Source organism: Condylostylus longicornis, unplaced genomic scaffold (genome assembly GCF_029603195.1).
Source record: "Condylostylus longicornis isolate FDR11 unplaced genomic scaffold, ASM2960319v2 ptg000028l, whole genome shotgun sequence".
Taxonomy (NCBI): domain Eukaryota; kingdom Metazoa; phylum Arthropoda; class Insecta; order Diptera; family Dolichopodidae; genus Condylostylus; species Condylostylus longicornis.
The window spans coordinates 6492845-6514561 of record NW_026577997.1 but is presented as its reverse complement, the minus strand read 5'-3'; the positions used below and the strand labels follow the sequence as shown (position 1 = coordinate 6514561).

At 23.4% G+C, this 21717-nt stretch overlaps 3 protein-coding genes across 5 annotated transcripts in view; 2 read left to right on the top strand and 1 right to left on the bottom strand.

The window, feature by feature from the left end:
• Window positions 1–6886: 6886 nt before the first annotated feature.
• On the bottom strand, window positions 6887–7711 carry LOC129607760 (ragulator complex protein LAMTOR5 homolog). Its single transcript, XM_055518932.1, has 4 exons — window positions 7578–7711; window positions 7454–7515; window positions 7278–7392; window positions 6887–7184 (listed from the first exon to the last, which is right to left on the bottom strand). Exons 1-4 carry the CDS (start codon window positions 7610–7612, stop codon window positions 7115–7117), a joined length of 282 nt encoding a protein of 93 aa, XP_055374907.1. The 5' UTR covers window positions 7613–7711; the 3' UTR covers window positions 6887–7114.
• Window positions 7712–8097: 386 nt separating this feature from the next.
• LOC129607681 (coatomer subunit delta) lies at window positions 8098–10687 on the top strand. The gene is made up of 9 exons (XM_055518834.1): window positions 8098–8237; window positions 8301–8340; window positions 8397–8620; window positions 8703–9115; window positions 9182–9352; window positions 9415–9728; window positions 9790–9901; window positions 9988–10153; window positions 10270–10687. The coding sequence occupies exons 1-9, from the start codon at window positions 8235–8237 to the stop codon at window positions 10396–10398; spliced, it is 1572 nt and encodes a 523-aa protein (XP_055374809.1). The 5' UTR covers window positions 8098–8234; the 3' UTR covers window positions 10399–10687.
• Window positions 10688–11666: 979 nt separating this feature from the next.
• Window positions 11667–21717, top strand: part of LOC129607646 (protein vav) — a 146310-nt gene continuing 136259 nt past the window's right edge. For 2 of the 3 annotated variants that reach the window (XM_055518782.1, XM_055518781.1), the window contains exons 1-2: window positions 11667–12009; window positions 12602–13062. In XM_055518782.1, the coding sequence (XP_055374757.1) occupies window positions 12847–13062 (216 nt within the window). In that variant the 5' untranslated portion in view covers window positions 11667–12009; window positions 12602–12846. The remainder of the gene's footprint in view (window positions 12010–12601; window positions 13063–21717) is intronic. The other variant, XM_055518783.1, reaches the window with a different exon arrangement.

Below are 21717 nucleotides of genomic sequence, written 5' to 3'. Positions count from 1 at the left end.
AATTTACTATTGTAGCGCAATAAGCGGCAGTAAAATAACAACAACAACAAAAAACCTAGTTACTTACATTATTTCTACAATAGTACTTTTAATATTATCTTAAAAAAAATATATTATATGCATAAATATACACACAATCATAAATAACGTACACTTAAAGAAGAAAACAACAAAAAAAAAACGCAAAAAAAAGAAACAAACAAAAAAGCGCTCTCCGTATTTTAAATGCAAAAAATAAAATAAAAAAAGCAAATCGCGTTTTTTCAATGATCTTTACTTTACTTGCTTTTTAAACTTTAAAATTACAAAAAAAAAAAATTAATATTCTCTCCCCCATCATCATTCAACAAACAATATAAAAACAGAAAATGAGCAGAAAAACAACAGAAAAAAAAGTTGTTTAATTTTCATTTTTATTATAAAATATTTCGCTTGCTTTTAGAGATTGTGTATAGAAGTCGAAAAAGTTTAGTTTTCAGTCTAGCATACTTTATTATTGAATTGAATGATAATAATACCATAAAAGATAGAATATGAGTAAGAGCTAGTGCTTCAAATCTACTGTATATGTAGCATATTTGCTCATTTTTCAAAAGATTTTATGCCACAATAGCTGAGTTCCATTGACGTTTTGAAACTATTCATGATTATGCACATCAGACGAATTGCATATGCCAAATATCAATTATCATACAAATGAATATTACATGAAAGAACCAAAAACATGAGTAGATTGTAAATGAAATAGTCTTTTTGGGTAAATCAATAAAACATAATCTTAACTTTTATAATTTAATGTCAAAACAACTCCAAAAACACAAAATATCTCTGTTGTATGTGACTCTGTTATAAATGGCTCTGTACCATTTGTACCTGAACAAGTATATGTATATGTATGTATAATAAAAAATAATATTAATATTCTACTTTTTTTTATCTTAGTTCGCTCCAGGGAGGAATATAGGGCTGGTGCGTGATTTTGTAGATAACCATGAACCAGTTTTTTACGTCATTGAGTTTACTAGGTAAGTGACGAGTCTACCGTAAAATATACTCTATTTACCTCAGTTCAGTATTAAATAGTTGTTGGAAAATTATAATATCCTATAAATTGTACTTCTTTTTGAACATTTTAAAATTTCCCAAAGGTAACACTACTAAAACCCATACTATAATACAGTAGTACGGTGTTGAATGTTCAACAATCATATTGTGTCTTTTTTATTCTGTATATAATAAATTAAAAGAATATTGAGAAGAGAATACTAACTAGAGATTAGAGAACTACAATATAAAAGTATAAAATACAAAAATGTATATATACATGAGTATGACGTATGCAGTCTGAGAAGCAAATATTATTAAAGGTATACCCGTATGCAATACAAAAATACAAATACGGTACGAGTAATAAATTAAGAAGAAGTAAGAGATAAAAATTTATAATAATTATTAATTAATTTATAATGAGATGAAATTAAACATTTTTTTTTTCGTTATTATTGTTTGAACTTGTCAATTTTGTTATTATTAGAAGGTGAGTTCATAAATTTCAACATAATAGTATTAATTAATAATATCCTATTTTTATTAGCATAAAATAATGAGCATTTATAATAGCTGTATTGTCAAAAAATTTATTTTTTATTCTATGAAATAATAAAAATATAAAGAAAATAAAGTAGTTATAGTGATAATTATAATTTTATTTGAAATTACTAATAATTACAATTATTAAATTTCTTATCTGAACTTTAATGTATCATTAAAATTTTTTAGGTAAACAACCTCAGGCTGACGCGCGGCTATCGAGGGTATATTTAGGTCACTTACCAGTGCAGTAATTTTGATTTTAAATATAATTAAAACCAATTCAATAGTACTAAAATAAATTAATAATAATTGGCAGCTCTATGCACCTTTATGATGCGCAATTCAGCTTATATGAACTAGACGCTGACTAGTACATCATAACCGTATTGGTACATTTTTGTTTTTCAAAAAAATGGTTTTCATTTCCGCTAAAATATATGCAACGCCAAAGCTCATCTCATATACGGTCTGAACAGTTAAGTATTATATACTTGTTAAAATTAAGAACTAGAGAATGATTAACGAATATCATTAATTTTATTACAAAATGTCAGTGGTAAGAATATACAAAATTCAGTATGAATGAAATGTCAAACTCAATACTGCAAAAAAAATTGCAATTTCTATAATATACAAGTAGCAAACTAAGCGAGTATCTACATTCGAATTTATATTTAATAAATGTATATACTAAAATTGTATACGAGCATGGACGGATTCGCGATCATTAAACGAGAGGAAAAAAAAGGAAAAGTAATAAAGTTGGGTCAAACCAATGGTTTGTATTGTAGCACTTTTCCCTTCAGCAAGTGAAAATTCTGCTTTTAAATACAGTCTATGTATACCTATCACACATTCTAAAAATTATTTTCATTCATATACAAAACTCTTTCTAGGATTGCATATATTTAGGATGACGCATATATGCAGTGTTTGAAATAAAGCAAAAATTAATATAAAAAGGGATTAACATAATGCTCGATTTTAAGGGTTAATTGTGTGAGTTAAGAAAAATAATTATATTTTTTAATGTCATGGATTTTACCGTTAGCTTTTTGTGTTTATAGAAATTTGAAAAAGCTTGCGGTTTCGGAAATATAAGGTGTCAAAAATTCAAATTTTACAAATTTCAAGAGGCAACAACTTGAGAGGGGAAGGAGATGGAAAAAAATTTTCTTCCAACGAAATAAATTATTTATTAAGGTCTAAAAGCCCCTAAAGTTTCAATCTTCTACAGACTAGGATCTAGAAGAAAAACGAGATCAAAAATTTGGAAAAAACGGACTTTAGATAACGGTAAATTTGAGCGGCCATTTTGTTTTTCTAAAGTTAACCTTTAGTATACCCCGCTAGGGGAAGCATGCCACTGCCTTTCTGCGTTTGCTAAATTTGAAAAATCCTTATGGTTTCATTGCACTAAATAGTTAAAGAATGCATTTTTAGGGTTTCGGGGGGGTATAATTTCTAAAGGGGGGGAGATAGATAAAAATTTTGTTCTACGAAAATAAGTTTCTAGTAAAACTCTATGTACGTACAAAATTTCAGCTTTCTATCTTCAAGGGTGTAGAAGTTTTGTAAACAGACACACGGACAGACGGACGGACGGACGGACGGACAGAGTGAAACTAATAAGCACTTTTTTTCAAAATTTTTTTGGAAAAGTGCTAAAAAGAAACAAATTCTTATACTGACGAGAGATAAATTGATTGTTATTAAGATTAGATTTACGGGTATGGCAGGTAAAGGACGTTAACAAAATTTTTTTTTTGTTTTACAATATTTAAAGTATATTTTGTTTTTTATTTCATGTTCGTATGCATTTATCTATCTTATACTCATAAATAGCTTTCAAAAAATACTGTTTCAAGCCCAAATGATGTGATGTTAAAGGTGGCAAAAAGCAAAAAAAAACAAAAACAAAAATACATAGGTAACAGTCTTATACTTAAAATTTTAGTTGTTCTTTTCAATTTTTATTGTTATTTTTCTAGGTGAGCTCATACTTTTTGATGTAAGTATATACTTTATTTCTGTAATTTTTATTTGAAAGCTATTCATGTACAAATGTGTGTAAATTTGTAACTGAGTAAATCACATTTGTATGTGTACATACACATAATTTGATTGCGTCGTTTAACACTGTTATTGTCAAAATTGCTTATATTTAGGAGTTTGGGCTGCTGTATATTGTTATACTATTAAAATTTACATATATTATTTACACTAAATAAATCAAGTTGAAGTCGATTTTGCATTTTTGAACCATTGTTTATTTTGAACAAATTTGTAAGAAAGTGTGGATGTCAAAGGTAACTTATTGTTTCTAGGTACATATGTATGTATGTTTAAAACGGATTGTAGCTGGAATGTTTATTAACACAATATTGAACTCATTTATGGTTTGAAATCTACAATTGGAACATCAGGGCTAGTTACAACACTTGTAAGCTCTCATAAAAAATAATAATAAACAATTTTTTGTAAAATCAAAATTAAAAATTGAATTGAAAAATTTTAGATTATTTGCTATTGGGCCCCGCGAGGCTCCGCAAATATCAAATCCGTTTTTGCTGTTTTGTTTTTTATTTTAGTGATGGTTAATAAAGTTGCTATGTTGTGTTCAAAAATATTAACAAAATTATTTTACTATTTTTGATATTAAATTTTTTTTTTCGATTTGAAAAATTTGGAAACCAATATTGTTAAATTTTTTTCTCAGGTGGAAATATTCACACATCTATGTATATACACAATCATACAATTATACACCTGCATAATTGTGTGGCAACAAAGTAAAACTACTAATCAGACAGAATTAGAAATTTCGAGTAAATTAAGTTGAAAAATTTTTAGATTGTTTGTGGGAAAATTGTTCTTAGAACTGCTCAATGAACTCTGCAATACAATTTAAAATATAGTTTAAAATTAAGTTTATACAATTTTTGGTCAAATTTTTTAATTTGACTTGAACATCTCAAAATTTACTGAATTGAACGGTAAGTTTGTTAAATTTGAATTTAAAAAATTTCTGGTAAAATTAAAATTTTCTTGCTCAGTTGAATTACATAAATAGTTTTGTCTTATTGCCACAGAAATAATAAAATTTTAATAACATTACGTATACATATATTATGGGAATTAATAGCTCGTTATGTAAGTATAATAATAATGGTTAGTTGAAAGTACATTATATTTATACACAATATATGTATATATAATATACATACATACATATGTATATTGTAAAAAGTTATAATGTTAAACTGTTCTGCACTATAATAGAGGTGATCTTTTCAGTCGCTTATTTCTTTTTTTAATTTTTCTCTTTGCTATTGAAAAATATTTCATTTTATACATATATAGAGCTACATAAATGACTGTATATATGTATATTCCAAAATACAAAAACAAAAATAATAGTAAAATGCAGAAGCATAATAGTAAAATATATAGAAGCGTTATTGGTACAATGTACGTGGTGCTATGTATGAATTTAAAGTCTTGCATAGCACTAAATCTTGTTAAATTTGTAATTTCAAATATCTAGAGAGAGAGAGATGGATGGGCTTGGTTAAATTTTTATTTTTCATTTATTTATTTACTTCTTTAATTTTATTATTTTATTTCGTTTTTATTTTATGTTATATATGAAAAAAACGTGCATCTTATTATATTCTCATTAGCTCTATGGTTGATATTAAACATTTTAACATTTGCAATCACAAAATGAGATTAATTAGGAATAAGGATGTTACCTATTTTTACAAAATGTTGCTACATACATATTGTTTATGCATAAATTTAAGTTTCTAATCTCATTTTAATTGCCCATTGCAATTAAAAATAAAATATTATTGCGTTTAGGTTTAAGGTAACCAAAAATTCGCTTAACTAATGATTTGCTTTATAGAATTTTTATTTTCATATTCGACAAAATAAATTCCAATTCCAGCTATTTACATTATCATTGCTTTGGGAATAAAAGAGTTTTTGAAATTGCAAATGGTCTTAGGTCAGTTTAAAAATAAACCATTCATATAATGGAATGCGTCAGAGGAAATTTTGTTAGATTCCCTTATTAACTATATTATAAAGAGTGAGTAAATTAGTAGTGTTATAAATAATAGTGTCTTATTAACATATAAAGTAATTTTAAAATACAAAAAAAAATAATAGTAGGTATTTATTTTTTCCCATGAATCAAGAACCAATTTCTAGCATATCATTTTTTTTTCAAATAATCTTAATTTCCAATTACATGATAATATTAATCACATTTATAATTAATTATTTGTTTCAAAAGCTCTTTCAAATCAATATTTAAAATATTATTCTTTCTTTCTTAGAACAGAAAACTCCTGATCCCATAAATTTGCTTAAAAATAACAAGTTATTAATTACAAAAAAAAAAAACCAAAATTGCATCTTAAATCAATCAATTAAAATTAGAAATAACTATTAGTATATGAGTTAGTAAATGTGTTAAAAAAATATGTATATATATATATGTTAGTTTTAATATAATTAAATGATTTGTTGTAAGTTTGCAATTACATAGAGTGTGCAAGTATGTATATAAATATTTAATTACTGGTACATATGTACATACATACAAATAATTAATATATTATATCTAGAGAAACATATTTAAATTCTAATTAACTCAAACCTGTATTTTTTTTTTAAATTTTGAATTTAAATAGAATTATTCAATAAATTTCACTATAATGATTTTAACATTTTCTGCATTATTAATTAGATTTTTCACATAAAATACCTAATTCATACATACATATTATTATTTTATATAATTGTCTGTATGTACTTAGATTATAAACCTGATTATTGCAGCAATTCAATAAAAACAATAAATCGGTTCCGTCTTGCAAAATATATTTAATAATAAAATAAATTATTAATTTTTGGTGTAAAAAAACTTAAGTGATTTGGAAAAGAAGAAAGCTAAATGTATGCCTTTTATCGCTTTTAATCAATTTAGCAGTTGATTCCTTATTCAGTAAATTAAAGTATTCCTTGGTCAGTAATAAATATTATTAATACAAATTTGTAATTTCTGAAGTGTTATGAATAATGTAAACGCAAAATAGAACACCTATCAGCATTTAATTCAAACGAGAATTGAGACACCAATCAGTGGTTAATTCAAATGCTAAATGAGACACCAATCAGTATCTAATTCAAATTCGAATTGAATTACGCACTGTTTGGTACTTCATTTTACATCGTACATTGCGTTCAATTAAATGACAAAGTGCATAATTTGAGATTTATTAAAAAAATTACAAACTAAGGATTCTAAACATTTTTCTTTAATATGTATACTATAATATTTCAGGTGTTTAATTACATAAATATGAAACCTAAATAACAATTCCGTATTATTTTTATAAAATATTCTGTTTTAATTTAATATTATATTCAATGTATAAATTATATTTTATGTATATCATACGATTTGCTTAAATTAAAAATAATAATAAAACAAAATAAAAGTACCCAGTTATTTGGGTCCAGTTGATTGCTTATAAATAACACCAGTAAGTCCACCGTATTTATGTATTAAACAAGTTCTATAAAAAAATATTTAATTTTTTTAAAAATTTATGACATTTTTGAGTTATAATACATATATATTATCTAAAGAACATTAAAAATTTTATTACTTATTTCCATAATCTAAAGAAATAACTGGTGGATTAGCGTTTGGTTCTAATTTACAAGCTTGCTCTGAGATAGCGATTGCAATTCCAGCTGCTTTTGTTGATATATTACCTTTTGCTAAAAATTATTTAAAATAATTTTAATAATTCATTAAAGTTTTATGAGATTGATGGATTACCACTTAAACATAATCCCTGTTTATCAGCAAAAAGACACCCAATTGTATTCGGAGTTGAAATTCTATAAAGGTATATTATATTAAAAAAAAATTGTTTATTTTAAAATTTATAAAAGATTATTACATTTCATTTATGGTTTTATCTAAAGTTTGTTCCATTCTGTTATTGGAAATTCTTATTTAAAATTTACAAATATGTATGTGTTTTTTTATGTTACAAGAAAATTTTATTTTATTAATCTAAAATGAATTGATTTCGAAATATAAATAAATCAATGTCAGAAAAAGAGAGTCAGCTGACATTGAAAATGAAATCACAGTGTTGACGCATTTCAATTTTTGGCAAATTTCAAAAGTTTTTTGTTGAACTAGGTTACTATATTCTTACTGTATAATAACTAGAATAATTAAAAATTTTAATAAAATTCACTATTAATATCTGACACAGAAATTTTATTTCTTCTTGATTTTGCTATGAGAAATCGAATGAAAATTGCATAAACGCATTCATAAAAAATTTATGGACATCTCAAATTCACATTTAGTTTATTTTTTTGCCAGTTGGTAGCCTTGCAAATGTTTACTACAAAGTTTTTATTTTGACAACTGACATTTTTTGTATGTGTCACACATATTGACATTTTTGACATTTAACATCCCAGCACACGTCACCGAAAATCCGAAATCTTCGTAAGGAATTTTTTGGATTTATAAGTTTTTTGATTATATTTAAAAATTTGGAAAATTTAGAATCAAATTTCAATCTAATTTTGTATTTAAAATGGTAAGCTTTTTATAATGTGAAACTTGTAATAAATATGTTAATGTTATTAAATAATATTTTCAGGTTCTTATCGCGTCAGCAGTATGTACCAAAAGCGGCAAAGGTAAATAAAAGAAAACGCATGTTATAATTAAATTTCTTATTAAAAAATTTGCTTAGTAATAATTTCAAGGCAATTTGTTGAAATGACCAAAGCAAGAATTGAAGGTCTGTTAGCTGCTTTTCCAAAGTTGATGACAACTGGAAAACAGCACACATTTGTTGAGACGGATTCAGTGCGTTATGTCTATCAACCGATGGAAAAATTGTATATGTTACTTATTACAACAAAAGCTAGTAACATTTTAGAAGATTTGGAAACTTTACGTTTATTTTCTAAAGTTGTTAGTATTTTTCGCCTTTTTTTATTTTGAAGCTATAATTAGATAACTAAGTCTTATTGTAAACAAAAATTTATCTTTTTAGATACCAGAGTATTGCCACTCACTAGAAGAAAAAGAAATAGTAGAAAATGCATTCAATTTAATATTTGCTTTTGATGAAATTGTTGCATTAGGTTATCGAGAAAGTGTTAATTTAGCACAAATTAAAACTTTCGTTGAAATGGATTCGCACGAAGAAAAAGTTTATCAAGCGGTTCGACAATCACAAGAAAGGGAAGCAAAACAAAAAATGAGAGAAAAAGCAAAAGAATTGCAAAGGCAACGAATGGAAGCAGCAAAACGTGGTGGAGGTATTGGAAATTCTGGGTCGAAACGTGGTTACTATGGTTTCGGTGATGGTTTTGGTTCTTCAGGTGGAATCAGTAATACAACAGCAATTACTACCCCATCGATCGATGTATCTAGTAACGATATAAAGCCAACAGTTAATCCAACGTAACTAAAATAAATTTCAAAATAAAATAAAATGTAATTCGAAACACAAAAATAATATAATTTTAGTAAACCGGCATCTAAGAATGCTTTGAAACTTGGCGGAAAATCTAAAGATGTGGATACTTTTGTAGATCAACTTAAAAGTGAAGGTGAAAAGATTTCTAATCTAACTCCAGCTTCAGTTACTCCTAGTGCTGTATCAAAACCGAAAATCGCTTCTGACGTTCATACGGAAAGGTAATATCTAATTAATAGTCATTAATTAATATCTTAAAAGAAAAATTTAAAAACTTTTGTAGTGTTCATTTGAAAATGGAAGATAAAATTGTGGTTCGGCTCGGTCGTGACGGAGGTCTACAAACGTTTGAATTATCTGGTTTGTTAACATTAAGAATTTCTGACGAAAAATTCGGAAAAATTAAAGTAGCGTTAGAAAATAACGATACTCGTGGAATTCAATTACAAACACATCCCAACGTTGATAAAGAATTGTTTAAGTCGAAATGTTGTATTGGTCTTAAAAATCCCGCAAAACCTTTCCCATTAAACACTGACGTGGGTGTCCTTAAATGGAGGTATCAAACTCAAGATGATTCAGCTGTACCACTTACAAGTAATTTAGTTGAAAAAAAAATTTTATTCTAAAGAAATAATTAATTTAATTTTTATTTTAGTTAATTGTTGGCCATCTGAAAATGGAGATGGTGGGTGTGATGTTAATATTGAATATGAATTAGAATGTCAAAGATTAGAATTGCAAGATGTTTGTATAACAATTCCGTTACCGTAAGTATATTTTTATATTAATTTTTGAATTTTTTTAAATTAATGCAAATTCGTTGTTATTTATAATTGTTTTTTGCTTTCTTTAGAATGTCAGTACATCCAAATGTTGGCGAATGTGATGGAACATATACTTTTGATTCCAGAAAACATAATTTACAATGGAATTTGCCTATAATTGATGCTTCAAATAAAGCTGGATCTTTAGAATTTAGTTGTGCATCTTCAATTCCAGGAGATTTCTTCCCATTGCAGGTACTTTATCTTCACTTAAGTAACATTAATATTAATATTTTAAACTATCAGCGCTAGTATTTTAAGCAAATTTTGATTTTTTTTATTGATTTAATTATTTGTTTACATATTTTAAGGTATCATTTGTTTCAAAAACGCCATATGCTGATTTGAAAGCAAAAGAAGTTATTGCACTTGAAGATGAAACACCAGTTAAATTCTCTAAAGAAACATTCCTTTTTGTTGATAAATATGAAATAGTTTAAAAAATAATTTAAAATTAAAATTGATAAACTATTATCAACAATATAGTTCTTATAAAAAAAAAACATTTAATAAAAAAAGCAAGGAAAAAAAAAATATTTACTTCCCCTTTTTGAAGTGTTAAAACAAAAAAAAAAAATTTAGGTGAAATAGAAAGAAATGACCATTTTATGTACGTACATAATTATATATTAATACAATGTAAAAACAAAATGTATTTTTTGTTTACAAAATTATTTGCATTAAAATATTTGTTTAATTTACGATTTATGATTTATTCGCAATAAAGTTATATAAATTCTAATAAAATCTCTTTTCATACACTAGCAAGAATTCAAATTGTGTAGGTCCAACAGTAGTATAGAAGAAGAATTAGGATAATTGGAATGCTTAATACCTCAATATAGAAAAACAAGTTGACTATTTAAAATTTGATTTGGTTTTGTATAATTTCAATGAATTTTTCGGTTTAAATATAAATTAAATTAATCAAATTGTAAAATAATTTACACATGAAAGCCTTTAAATGATATTTCTTCAGCTCCAGCAACTGTCAATAATATTCAATTAGATATTTTAAACACATTGGATAATTTCCTTGAATATTTAGCTTAATTAAAAATATCTTTTTAATTTATTCAATTCTATATATTATTTAAAAATATGTAAATCAAATTGATTCTGTATGTTAATTTACAAAATTAATTTATTTACGAAAATAAAAAAAAAAAATTTCAATTCTATATATTGTAGATCTGACATTAAAATAAAATTTTTCGATTATTTAAATATCGATTCAATACAATTTTTCTGTTTTTTATATTGACATTTTGTGACAATTTATTTTTTTTCTCTTTTTCACTTATTCTGATTATTTTGATTTTGTTTCTTTTTATTTGACATAAATACAGGCAGGAAATGTCATTTGTGTGGAATTTGTGAATTAATACGGTTGGTGTAGTTTCTTTTTTATCTAAAATATTTTAAACGTTCTTCCGTCGGATTCGGAGATATTTTTTATTACTTTTTGTTTTCCTTATTATTATTATTATTTAAATTTGATGGAATTTTAAGAAGAATAATATGTCTATTTAATTATAATAAGAAAGAAAAGAATAGAAAAAAATAAACTATTCTAATTGTGACTTAAATAATATTTTATTTTTTTTTGAAATTAAAAAAAGTAATTTTAAAATTTAAGAAAGAAATTTAAAGATAAGGAAATTTTTGAAATTATTTTTTTTTTTTTGGGAGAAGTGTAAAATAAATGAAAGAATTGTAAAAAAAAAAAAATTATTTTCCTGTTTTTATTATTATTTTTTTTAATTTTAACTTTGTTTTTTTATTCCCGTAAAATGATTAAGTTATAAATGTACAAACAAATATGATATTGGGCTTTGTTAGTGTGTTGTGATTCTATAAACATACAAAGTGTTTGACCATTTATGTAAAACAGCAAAATTAAATAATAATAATAATAAAAAAAAACTAAATAATCTACAAAACAAGAGAGAGAAATACAAAAAAAAAAAAAAAATAACAAAACAAAGCCTCACCCTATATCGTACTCTTACATAGCGCAAAGAATAAACATTTTGGCATATCCGTCTATGGTTTATCCAAAAAGAATTTAATTTATTTCTAATATAAAATGGAATAAATATATAACCATATATATATATATATATGTAAAATGTATATATATGGACATAATATATTGTTGTCTAAATAAATATAATATAGAAACAATAATAATAATAATAATAATAAAAATTTTGCCTACAATTATTTAAAATTAAAAATTATTTTAATAAAATTTTTTCTTCTGTAATTATTTATGGCTTAGGCCTTATTTATATCCAGTAGAATTATATTAATAATTATGTATATATTATTTGAATATATTTGTATGTAATATGTGAATAAACATACAACTTCATACATGATATTTAAATGAATATTAATTTTTTTTGTAATTTGTTATATTTGAAACAATTTAAATAAATAAAATTACATATTGTTTGTATGTACGTAATATATGAAGTGTATTTATTGAGACAAAGCTTAAAATTTCTTTTAATTTCTCAATTAATTTTAGTAGATACCAATTTGAAATATGCCATTTATTTAAAACTGCCTACTACATAAATTAACTAGATATAACAGATTATTTTATATAAAAATTTTTTTTTTTAAATATTACAGAAATTAATCATAAATGTTTATATAAAGTGATGTTTAAATAAAATATAAATTCTACTTGGAGACACAAAACAAAAAAAAAATAATCAACAATTAAAAAAAAAATTCTATTTTTTTTTTTTTTTGTTTCATATGAAATACAATCCAATACAATTTAAAAGAATAATAAAAATAAACAATAAAAAAAAAAAACACAAGTGACAAGAAACAAGTAGAAGAAAAATAAGAATAAACAAAAAAAAACAAAAATGGCTATGTCAGAAAATCTATGGCGGGAATGTTCTGCCTGGTTAACGCGATGTAAAATTTTAGCACCAGATCATAAAGCTAATTGGAAAACATCTGAAATACGTGTTTTAGCATTAACATTACGTGATGGTGTATTATTATGTAATTTATTAACATTTTTAGATCCAGAATCAATTGATCCAAGAGATATACATAAGAAACCACAAATGGCACAGGTATGTAAAAATGAAAAAAGAATTTTCTTATTTTCAAAAATAAATTTGTTTACATTCATATTCTAATTCAAATAATATTCAGATGAATGCATATTGGCCTATTTCAGTATAGTCATTTTCTAATCAGAATTTATTTTAATTTTAGGTGATTTTTGAATTTATTTGAAGCTGACTTGTTTTTAGTTCAATAATGAGAAGAAAATAATTGTTTATATTTTATGAATTAAAAGTGCCCACTTAGGTGACTATGGCTTGATACGATCTGGTGATTTTCGTATTACGTTCATATTCACAATTAAATATTTAGTATTTGATTAGGAATTATAATTTCACATTATTTATTCAAATAATTTCTTACAGTGAACAATTTTTTATACTTAAATGAATAGAAGTACGTCCTCATAGTATATATGATTGTACTTTTAAGTAAATGGGTAAATTATCTATACATATTATCTATATATTGTAAAAATATATCATGTTATTAATGTTTTTATTTAACATTTTAAAAAATAATGAATACCTAACTTGATTTTTCCAATTTTAGAATGAATGTCAAATACTTATTTAAAAAAAAAATAGCACTCAACAAATTTCAATTTTTATATTATTAGTGTATAGACTAAATTATGGCTAGCAAATTTAAAATTACAAATAAAAATTCAATTTTAACATGTTATAGTTTGATTAGAATTCATAATATTTGAATAAACTCAAAGATGCAACATTTGTTATTAAAGCAAATGGACGTAAAATTACATGTAATTGTAAAAGCAATAATATTATATTTTATGTAAATAAGAAGTAAGCCTAAATATATTGTACATGCATATACATATAATTTAATTATAACAAGTAAATTCTTATCGTACAACAACTTTTTACTTATTTAATGATAAAAATTCAACAAAAAAAAAAAATTATACTTATATGTAAGGGAAAGAAAATATTTTAATGCAAATGAAGAAGAAAATTTTTTATTTTCTGAAGATAAAAAACAAGTTCACACTAAGAGTTTTTGATAATATTCTGTAAATTTTTAAAAAATTTTTCATATTTAATTCATAATTATTCTGTAATTATTTTATAAAATGCTTCTTTAGCTTTTATTTTAGCTCATTACCTATGATAGTTAAAGAAATTCTTCTTAGCTATTTTCAAAATCTTAATTTTAGTAAAATTATCGTAAGTACTTATGTAATTATTTAAACTGAGTAGGTAATATGTAGATAATAATAATTGGTCACTGAAAGTGTTGCATAAGAACTGTAATTGTAAAATGTTTTCATTTATAACAGTTTAATTCTGAATATTAAAAAATTAAAATGTAAATTTTTAAAACAAGTTAAGTAGAACCTGCTTACATACTAGTTACAGACGTTTCATTTTAATGTATAATTCAAAAGTGTATTAAACACACTTTTTAAAAGAAAGTGGTTTTTGACTTGAAAGCAACAGGTTTATTTTATAAAACAAATTTAGTTGTAATAAAGCATATGAAGCACCTACAATTTTTTGTATGTAATACAAAATAATTAATTATTTATTAAAATTAACCTTTATTACTCGCATCACATACAATGAATTTATTAAAATAATGAATCAAAACTTGTTGCATTTAATCTTTTTTAAAAAAAAAAATTAGTATAGAATTATTAGATAACCTTAATTTGTAAATATACACGAGCTAGACATACTTAGTTGAATAACTATCCCTTGAACAAAATTGTTATACTTTGGTAAAATAAATAAATTATATTAAGTAATATAAATACGATACTTAGTATAATAATAATAAAATAATTACGATATTGAGTAACAGTTAATACGATATTGAGTAACTAAAATTTTTCTGAGTATGACTATTTAATAACATTATTTTAGCGGGAAAAATTCTATTATTTCTCATGTATATTCGAAAATTTAATTACTTTTAGAAATAATTACAATTACTTACATGGGAAATTCATTGAATAAATTTGTGAGAATGAAAAAACGAATTTTTGGTACTCATTTTATTAAGTTACTAATCTTATTTCTTTATATTGTTCTTATATAATGTATGCAACGACCAGACAATTTTAAATTCAATTTTTAAAATAAATTTTCATTTCCAAATTATTCTTAATGGTTTATCTATATATTTTTTACAAAAATAATTATTAGAACCCTTTTGTTTCCATTGAAATATTAAAAATGACCTTGATTTTTTTTTTTATTCTTATTAAGTACTTATCAAAAATTATTTTAGTAACCTAAAAATATTGAATACTTAATTTCTTAAGTAAGTACACAAGATGTAAGTTATTGGTATTTTGTTATTTTTATTTTTTTTTTTACTTGTGTATCCTTAAAAATTTTATTAATTGATCCTTAAAAACATGGCTATTTTCGTTATTCTTTGAATTTCAAATTTTTATTTTGGAATCATTTATTTTTAGAATTATTCACTTTAAATTGTCCAAGTGTAGGTTTCATTTAAAAGCGTAGTATTCAATTTTTTTTATTTCTTAATTAAGAAATTCAAAATTATTTAATTAGGTATACAAGTTCTTCTTTACAATTTCTAAATTTTCGTTTTCGGTTTACTAAATTCCATTTATTTTTGATTTCGTAATATAATGCTGCTATGTGTTTCAAGTGGTCTAATCAATAAAATATTTATTCTTGATAAAGAATTTCTCTTTTTTGTAATTCGTAAATCTATTTATAGTTTATTGATTTTTGTGAAATTTTACCATAATCTTTTTTTTTCTTTGCTGTGGCTATCTATATAGGTAAATATTAAAAGCTGATAAGAAAAAATTTCTTCTAATTTGATATGAAAAAATCAATTTCAAAAATGAGTAATTGTTATTACAAAAGTAATTTATTTAAATGTTGATAAGTAACTAAGTATTGTATTTACTTATATATTGTGTGGGTACTTGAAATTTTAGGTACTTAAGTATTTATCTATTAAGTTGTTGTTGTGGAAAAGTGAATTTAATGTTACAAAATATTGAAATTTTAGCTGATAATTGATTTTGTATATTTAAATTAGTAAAAGAATACAGAAAAAGAAAACTTTGTCAATGAAAAATTAAAAAAAAATTGATGTAAATACTTGCCGCAAACTAGACATTGTAGAAGTTTCTTAATTAATATTATTAAAAATAGAAAATGAATTTTTGATTTTAATATTAATAACCGAATATTGATGGTATTTTTATGGTATGTTTTGTATAAATAAATCAGCTGTTTATGATCCAGTGTTTATTGTATTTCTGCGTATCTTAAGTATTTTCGTAATGATAGGGTAAATTAATCATTCCGCTGCAAGCTTAAGTAATAATACTTTCAGAAATAGACATAAATTCAAAATTTAATCCAGTTCAGCTCAGTTATGTAATAAGCTAACACTAGATTTCTCCAGAACTATGGAATGAGAAGTGTAATTGCACCTTTTAAATTGAACCATGACTCAGGAAAGCAACTATACTTATTAGGATTGGGATCACCAATAATTCTTCTAAATGAGTTTTGTAGTACTTATGGTCAAAACAATAATTACTGAAACTATTCAATTTATAATAACAAAATTTCGCAAAAGCGAATTAAGCAACAATTTTGTATATGTAATTAAAATTGTATAAGTTCTTATAGAATTTGCATTTATTTGTAATTTCTGCAAATTTGCAGAATAATTTAATTTAATATCAGAAATAGTGTTAAAAATTCGAGGTCTAGATTACAAAAAATTGACAAAAATGATTTCAAGAATAAAATTACAATTCAAATTTAGTTGGAAATTTTAACTCCTATTTGTGTTCAGTTCATTTTCATATTCAGCCTAATGAAATTACAATTTAATTGTGCTATTAATTCTTATTAATTAATTTAAAATGTTTTTCATTTACAATATTCTTAACTTTAAATAACACTTAGTTAAATAACACAATTTCCTGCCAAATAAAATATTAATTATAACTAAATATAAGTAAGTACAAAGTACCTACTTATAATTAATTATAAATAACAGTTAATTCGAAAGTTTTTTTTTTGTTTCATTTAAGTATTTTATTCTTGTCCATTTCGTTATAAGTTTTTTTTGTATTGAAATATTTTGCATTTAAGTATCGAATTGAATAAATATTTGCAAGTTTTTAACGTTACTATATTTGTGAAAATATTAATAATTACTTAAGTATTTATTTGTTTTTTTTTTTTTTTTAAGTTTATTTGTATATAAGTACTTTGTACTTATATAGAAAGAAAAATGACTAATAGAGGCTAGCAATTATAATTTGTAGACAATATTATTATTATTTTTATTCATCTATTGTCTTTATAATGTTTTGATTTAGAAAGAAATTGAATAGTTATTAAGTAATTGGGGAATAATTTAATTAAATGTAAAAATAATTTAATATTATAAGTACTTAGTTATATAGTTACATTACAATGTGAATAATGTGCTCGTATCAATGACCCAATTTCGATTATCCGCTTAGAATCATTTATAATTTATAGAATAATGTCATTTTAAAACCAACTAACGTACTTATATAACAACGTCATACAATCTGATATGTTGGAATTACATTTGTGCTACCACATTATGTGAACAATTTTAATAATTCTCCCATTTATATTGCAATTTGTTATTTGAAAAGTTTATCTCGTGTTAGAAAATTCTTAAAAATCTACTTAATACTCAATTTTTATTTCAATCTTTAAAAATAATTTCAATTTTGTGGCAATATTAAACAATTTATTTCTAAAGTGCCTACTGAATTTTTTTTAATTTTTTTGGAAATCTTAATTATAATTTGATACTGTCTATACAATATTCACATAATATAAGATTATGATGATTTTTTCTTTGTTCTTTTTAAATTAAAATAAACATTTTATGAATCAAAGAATTTTAATATTAACATTCTTTATATTAATTGTTTGAGAATTTTGTTAAATTTTAAAATGTTTAACCCTATACAGCTATAAAGCTTATTTTTGTCACACAATTAATTACAACATACTATTTTTATAATCTTAGTAAAAATGATCATACTTATATAATTATTTAAATTAAAATTAAACCTTTATACAGTTCACGTTCAAAAATTTGTTATACTTATACCCAACACTCAATAATACAATAATTTATTGTTAGTTCTAAAGACTTCCTAATTTTATTTAATGGTGAATTTTTAAAACACTTTTATTTATTAAATGGGTATTTTAAATTTTGTTAAAAAACCAAAAAAAAACAAGTAATTTTTGACTGATAACATTACACTTTGACAACATTGTTTATCTCAAATTTTCAAAATCCCTTAAAATTTTTTTGTAAATTTTTCCAAATTTTCAAATTAGAATTAATGTGTTGCCGAGAGATATTTGTACTATGTACATTTTTTCATTAAATAAACTTACTACTTAATAGACTGATTAATCCCAAAGGGTACATAATAGAGGGTTAAGCGAATCTCATATGTTATTAAATACGATATAAACATTTATCGTATATTATGTATGTGTTTATATCCTGTTTAAAATAATAATGATTTTTTAATGAATGTTTTCAATAATAAATTTCTTACAAAATAATTTCATTGATCTTTAAGTGTACTCGTATTTTATTTGAGAAATTTTTCAATTTTCTTTACCGTTCTTCAAATATTGAATAGAGTAAAAAATACAAAAACACAAACACAATTAAAAACAAAAATTTGTTTCTGTTTATTTTTGGTATGTTTAAGAAAAAAAAAACAAATATTTTTTAAAACAAAATTATTTACTTTCTTGTCTATTTGACTGACTTTGTCTTATTTAGAATTTCAAAATTTCGAATTCATATACAGCGAATATTTTTCGAGAATTTTGAAAGGATTATATTTTGGTGTTCTACTTCGCCCACTTTTAGGGGCCAGCAATTATTTAACACCTTTTAATAGTTAACTCCAATAATTACCAAAATTTTAATTAATTGTAATATTTCCCTTTAATTTATTAATGGTGGGGTGTTATCGCTTCTGTCGAAATTCTATTCTAGATAATTTAATTCTAATGTATATCCGAGTCACAAATCAGTTTTAAAACTTCTACATCGTCAAAGACAACTACCATATACTTATTCTACATGTATACTTTATTGTTATTATCATACTGCATTTGAAAACAATAATGTATTAAGAACGCATGTATGTATTTTAAATATTCAACTCCTAAAAGTATGCAAAATTAAAATTTTTAAAAATGCATTGATTTAAAAGTTCTTATTTAAAATTTCTTTTAAATTTCATTCAACTTTTCAGTTTTTTAATTACAATTTTGATATCTTCATTCATTTCTAATTGAATTTTTTAATTAAAATTCTTTAATTATAATTTTATAACAGCTTGAATGAATTTTAACAGGAAATGTGCTTTATTGAACATTAACTTTTATTTTCATTAACAATAGATGGCCTAAAACTAACAAGTGACATTTACTTGTTTTGACAACAAATAAAAAGTAAACAAAAAAAAATAGCAAAAATTCAAACTCTTAAATTTTTTTTTTACTTTTGGAATTATTGATAGAGCAAAAGAAATCTAGGATTCGCTTAATAGACTGTTCAAGTTACCTAAAATACTTCAATTTCAGGCTCAAATATCTTTTAAAAAAATTCTGTCATTTTTTCTTTTAAATTCTTTTAGGTTTCATATTTTTACTTAGGCTCTTTAAAGTTAATTTTAAAGGCATTTGAAAATTTCTTTTGTTTACGGTAAATGCCATTGCATTGAAATTTAATTTTAACAGATTTTGGCTTTTATTTTTTTTTTTACTTGGGGTAAATTAAATGTCTAAAAAGGTCAACAAATTTTTTTCTTTTACGTTCAACTTCGTTCATTGACTTTACATTAGGGTTTTTTTTTTTTTTGGGCGTAAAAGAAAATTTTTCTCCTCTTTCTTGAGTTATGGTGAAAGTTTTTCGATTTTTTGTTTTTATGAAAAAGTTAAAAATTTTTTTAATGTTTTTTTAGTTATCGTTTTTATCAGTTTATCGGTCTCTTTCAGCTTAACTTTTCTGTTTTTTTTTAATGTCCTTTTTTTAAAAAATTCATTATCCTTTACCTGAATGGCATTTACAAATTTATTTTTAAAGTATATGTAATTTATTTTATGAAAATTATGATAACAAAAAAAAAAATTTACATTAAATATTAAAATGAGCTCATTGTATTTAATCGAAGACTATAAAAGTTAACGATTTTTGAATAATAAAATTAGATTATGATGGTGTTGTTGACAAATGTCATCTTGTAAAACACGAAAAAAACAAGAAGAAGCATAAAACACAATGTTGGTCGTAAGAAAATATTATTAATTTTGATAGTCAATAAACCGAGGGCAAACACCTTATTGCAGATCTGATTTGATATCGTCTTATTAATCAATCGAAATTTTTTGCCAGAATAAGTTTCGCCGTCAACAAATCCAACAATTTTATTAAATATTTCAATAAACAAAGTTGAAAAGTTAAATTTACTCAAATGAGAGTCATAGAATGAAAATTTCACTGTAATTAGTAATCAATGATCAATTTTACAGTTAGAATCATTTAAAAATGGCTAAAATATCACCTACCTTTAATTCAAATCAAAATATCAATATCTCTCATTTATTGCAGTAACATGCGATTTTTTATAATAATTTGATTAGAATTTCTAATAAATTTCTAATAATTTGATAACTAAGCCCTAAGGCATTAAAATTTTGAATTATATTCAATTGTTTTGATTCGTGGTAATTGTTTGAGAAAACTCCAAATTTCCGATGATATAAGTTTTGTATGTATTGTAGATAGAGTGAGTTTTCAGCTCGTGTACTTGTGTTCAAATGTTATTTTTGAACTAATTTTAACGAAAAATATTGTTGTCTCGAATATATGTATAAAAGTGAGGTTAAAATTTTTTTTTGGTTTGTGCGGTTAACAGAAATAATTTCCAAAATTACTATGAAAATTTAATAAAAAAAAATTTATTCAAAAAATTAACAAGAAGTTATGAGTAATCGCACAAGCTACACGATTATTACCATATACTGAAGACAGCAGTTAAAACAATTGAGAACGTGAGCACAAAAGGCACAGTAATTTTAGAAAAACATTCTCGATTGACTGAGAATATTGAATATTCTCGTTTGTAGTAGGCTTGTGTGAAGTCTTTTCAAGCCTAGTATGAATGTGATATGCTAATACTCTATTTCCGTTTTGGAATCTAATGTTAACCCTTTAATGCATGAATGTTTCTTTACTTTTTAAGTAGCAGAGCAAAATTGTCTGCCATCTTATTTATTGAAATTTCAACATTCAAATTTTCAAAACTCAAACTTTTGCTCTCTCGTGTTTATCTATTATCTTCATACTATTATAGGTCTCAAAGAGTTAGGGCTGAATCAATAAAGTATATTATAATGGGAAAGAACTCGAATAATTATTAGTTTTTTTTTTTATTAATTTTTCAGCACGTTTTCTATATTATTTCAAAATTAAATTTTTAATTTCAAATTTAAATTAAATATTTAATTATATTTTTCTTAGAAAATTCATCTTCAGTTTCATAAAGATATTGTTGTCTAGTTTAGTAGAAGTAAAACTTATTTTTTTTTATGATAAGTAAGCACAAA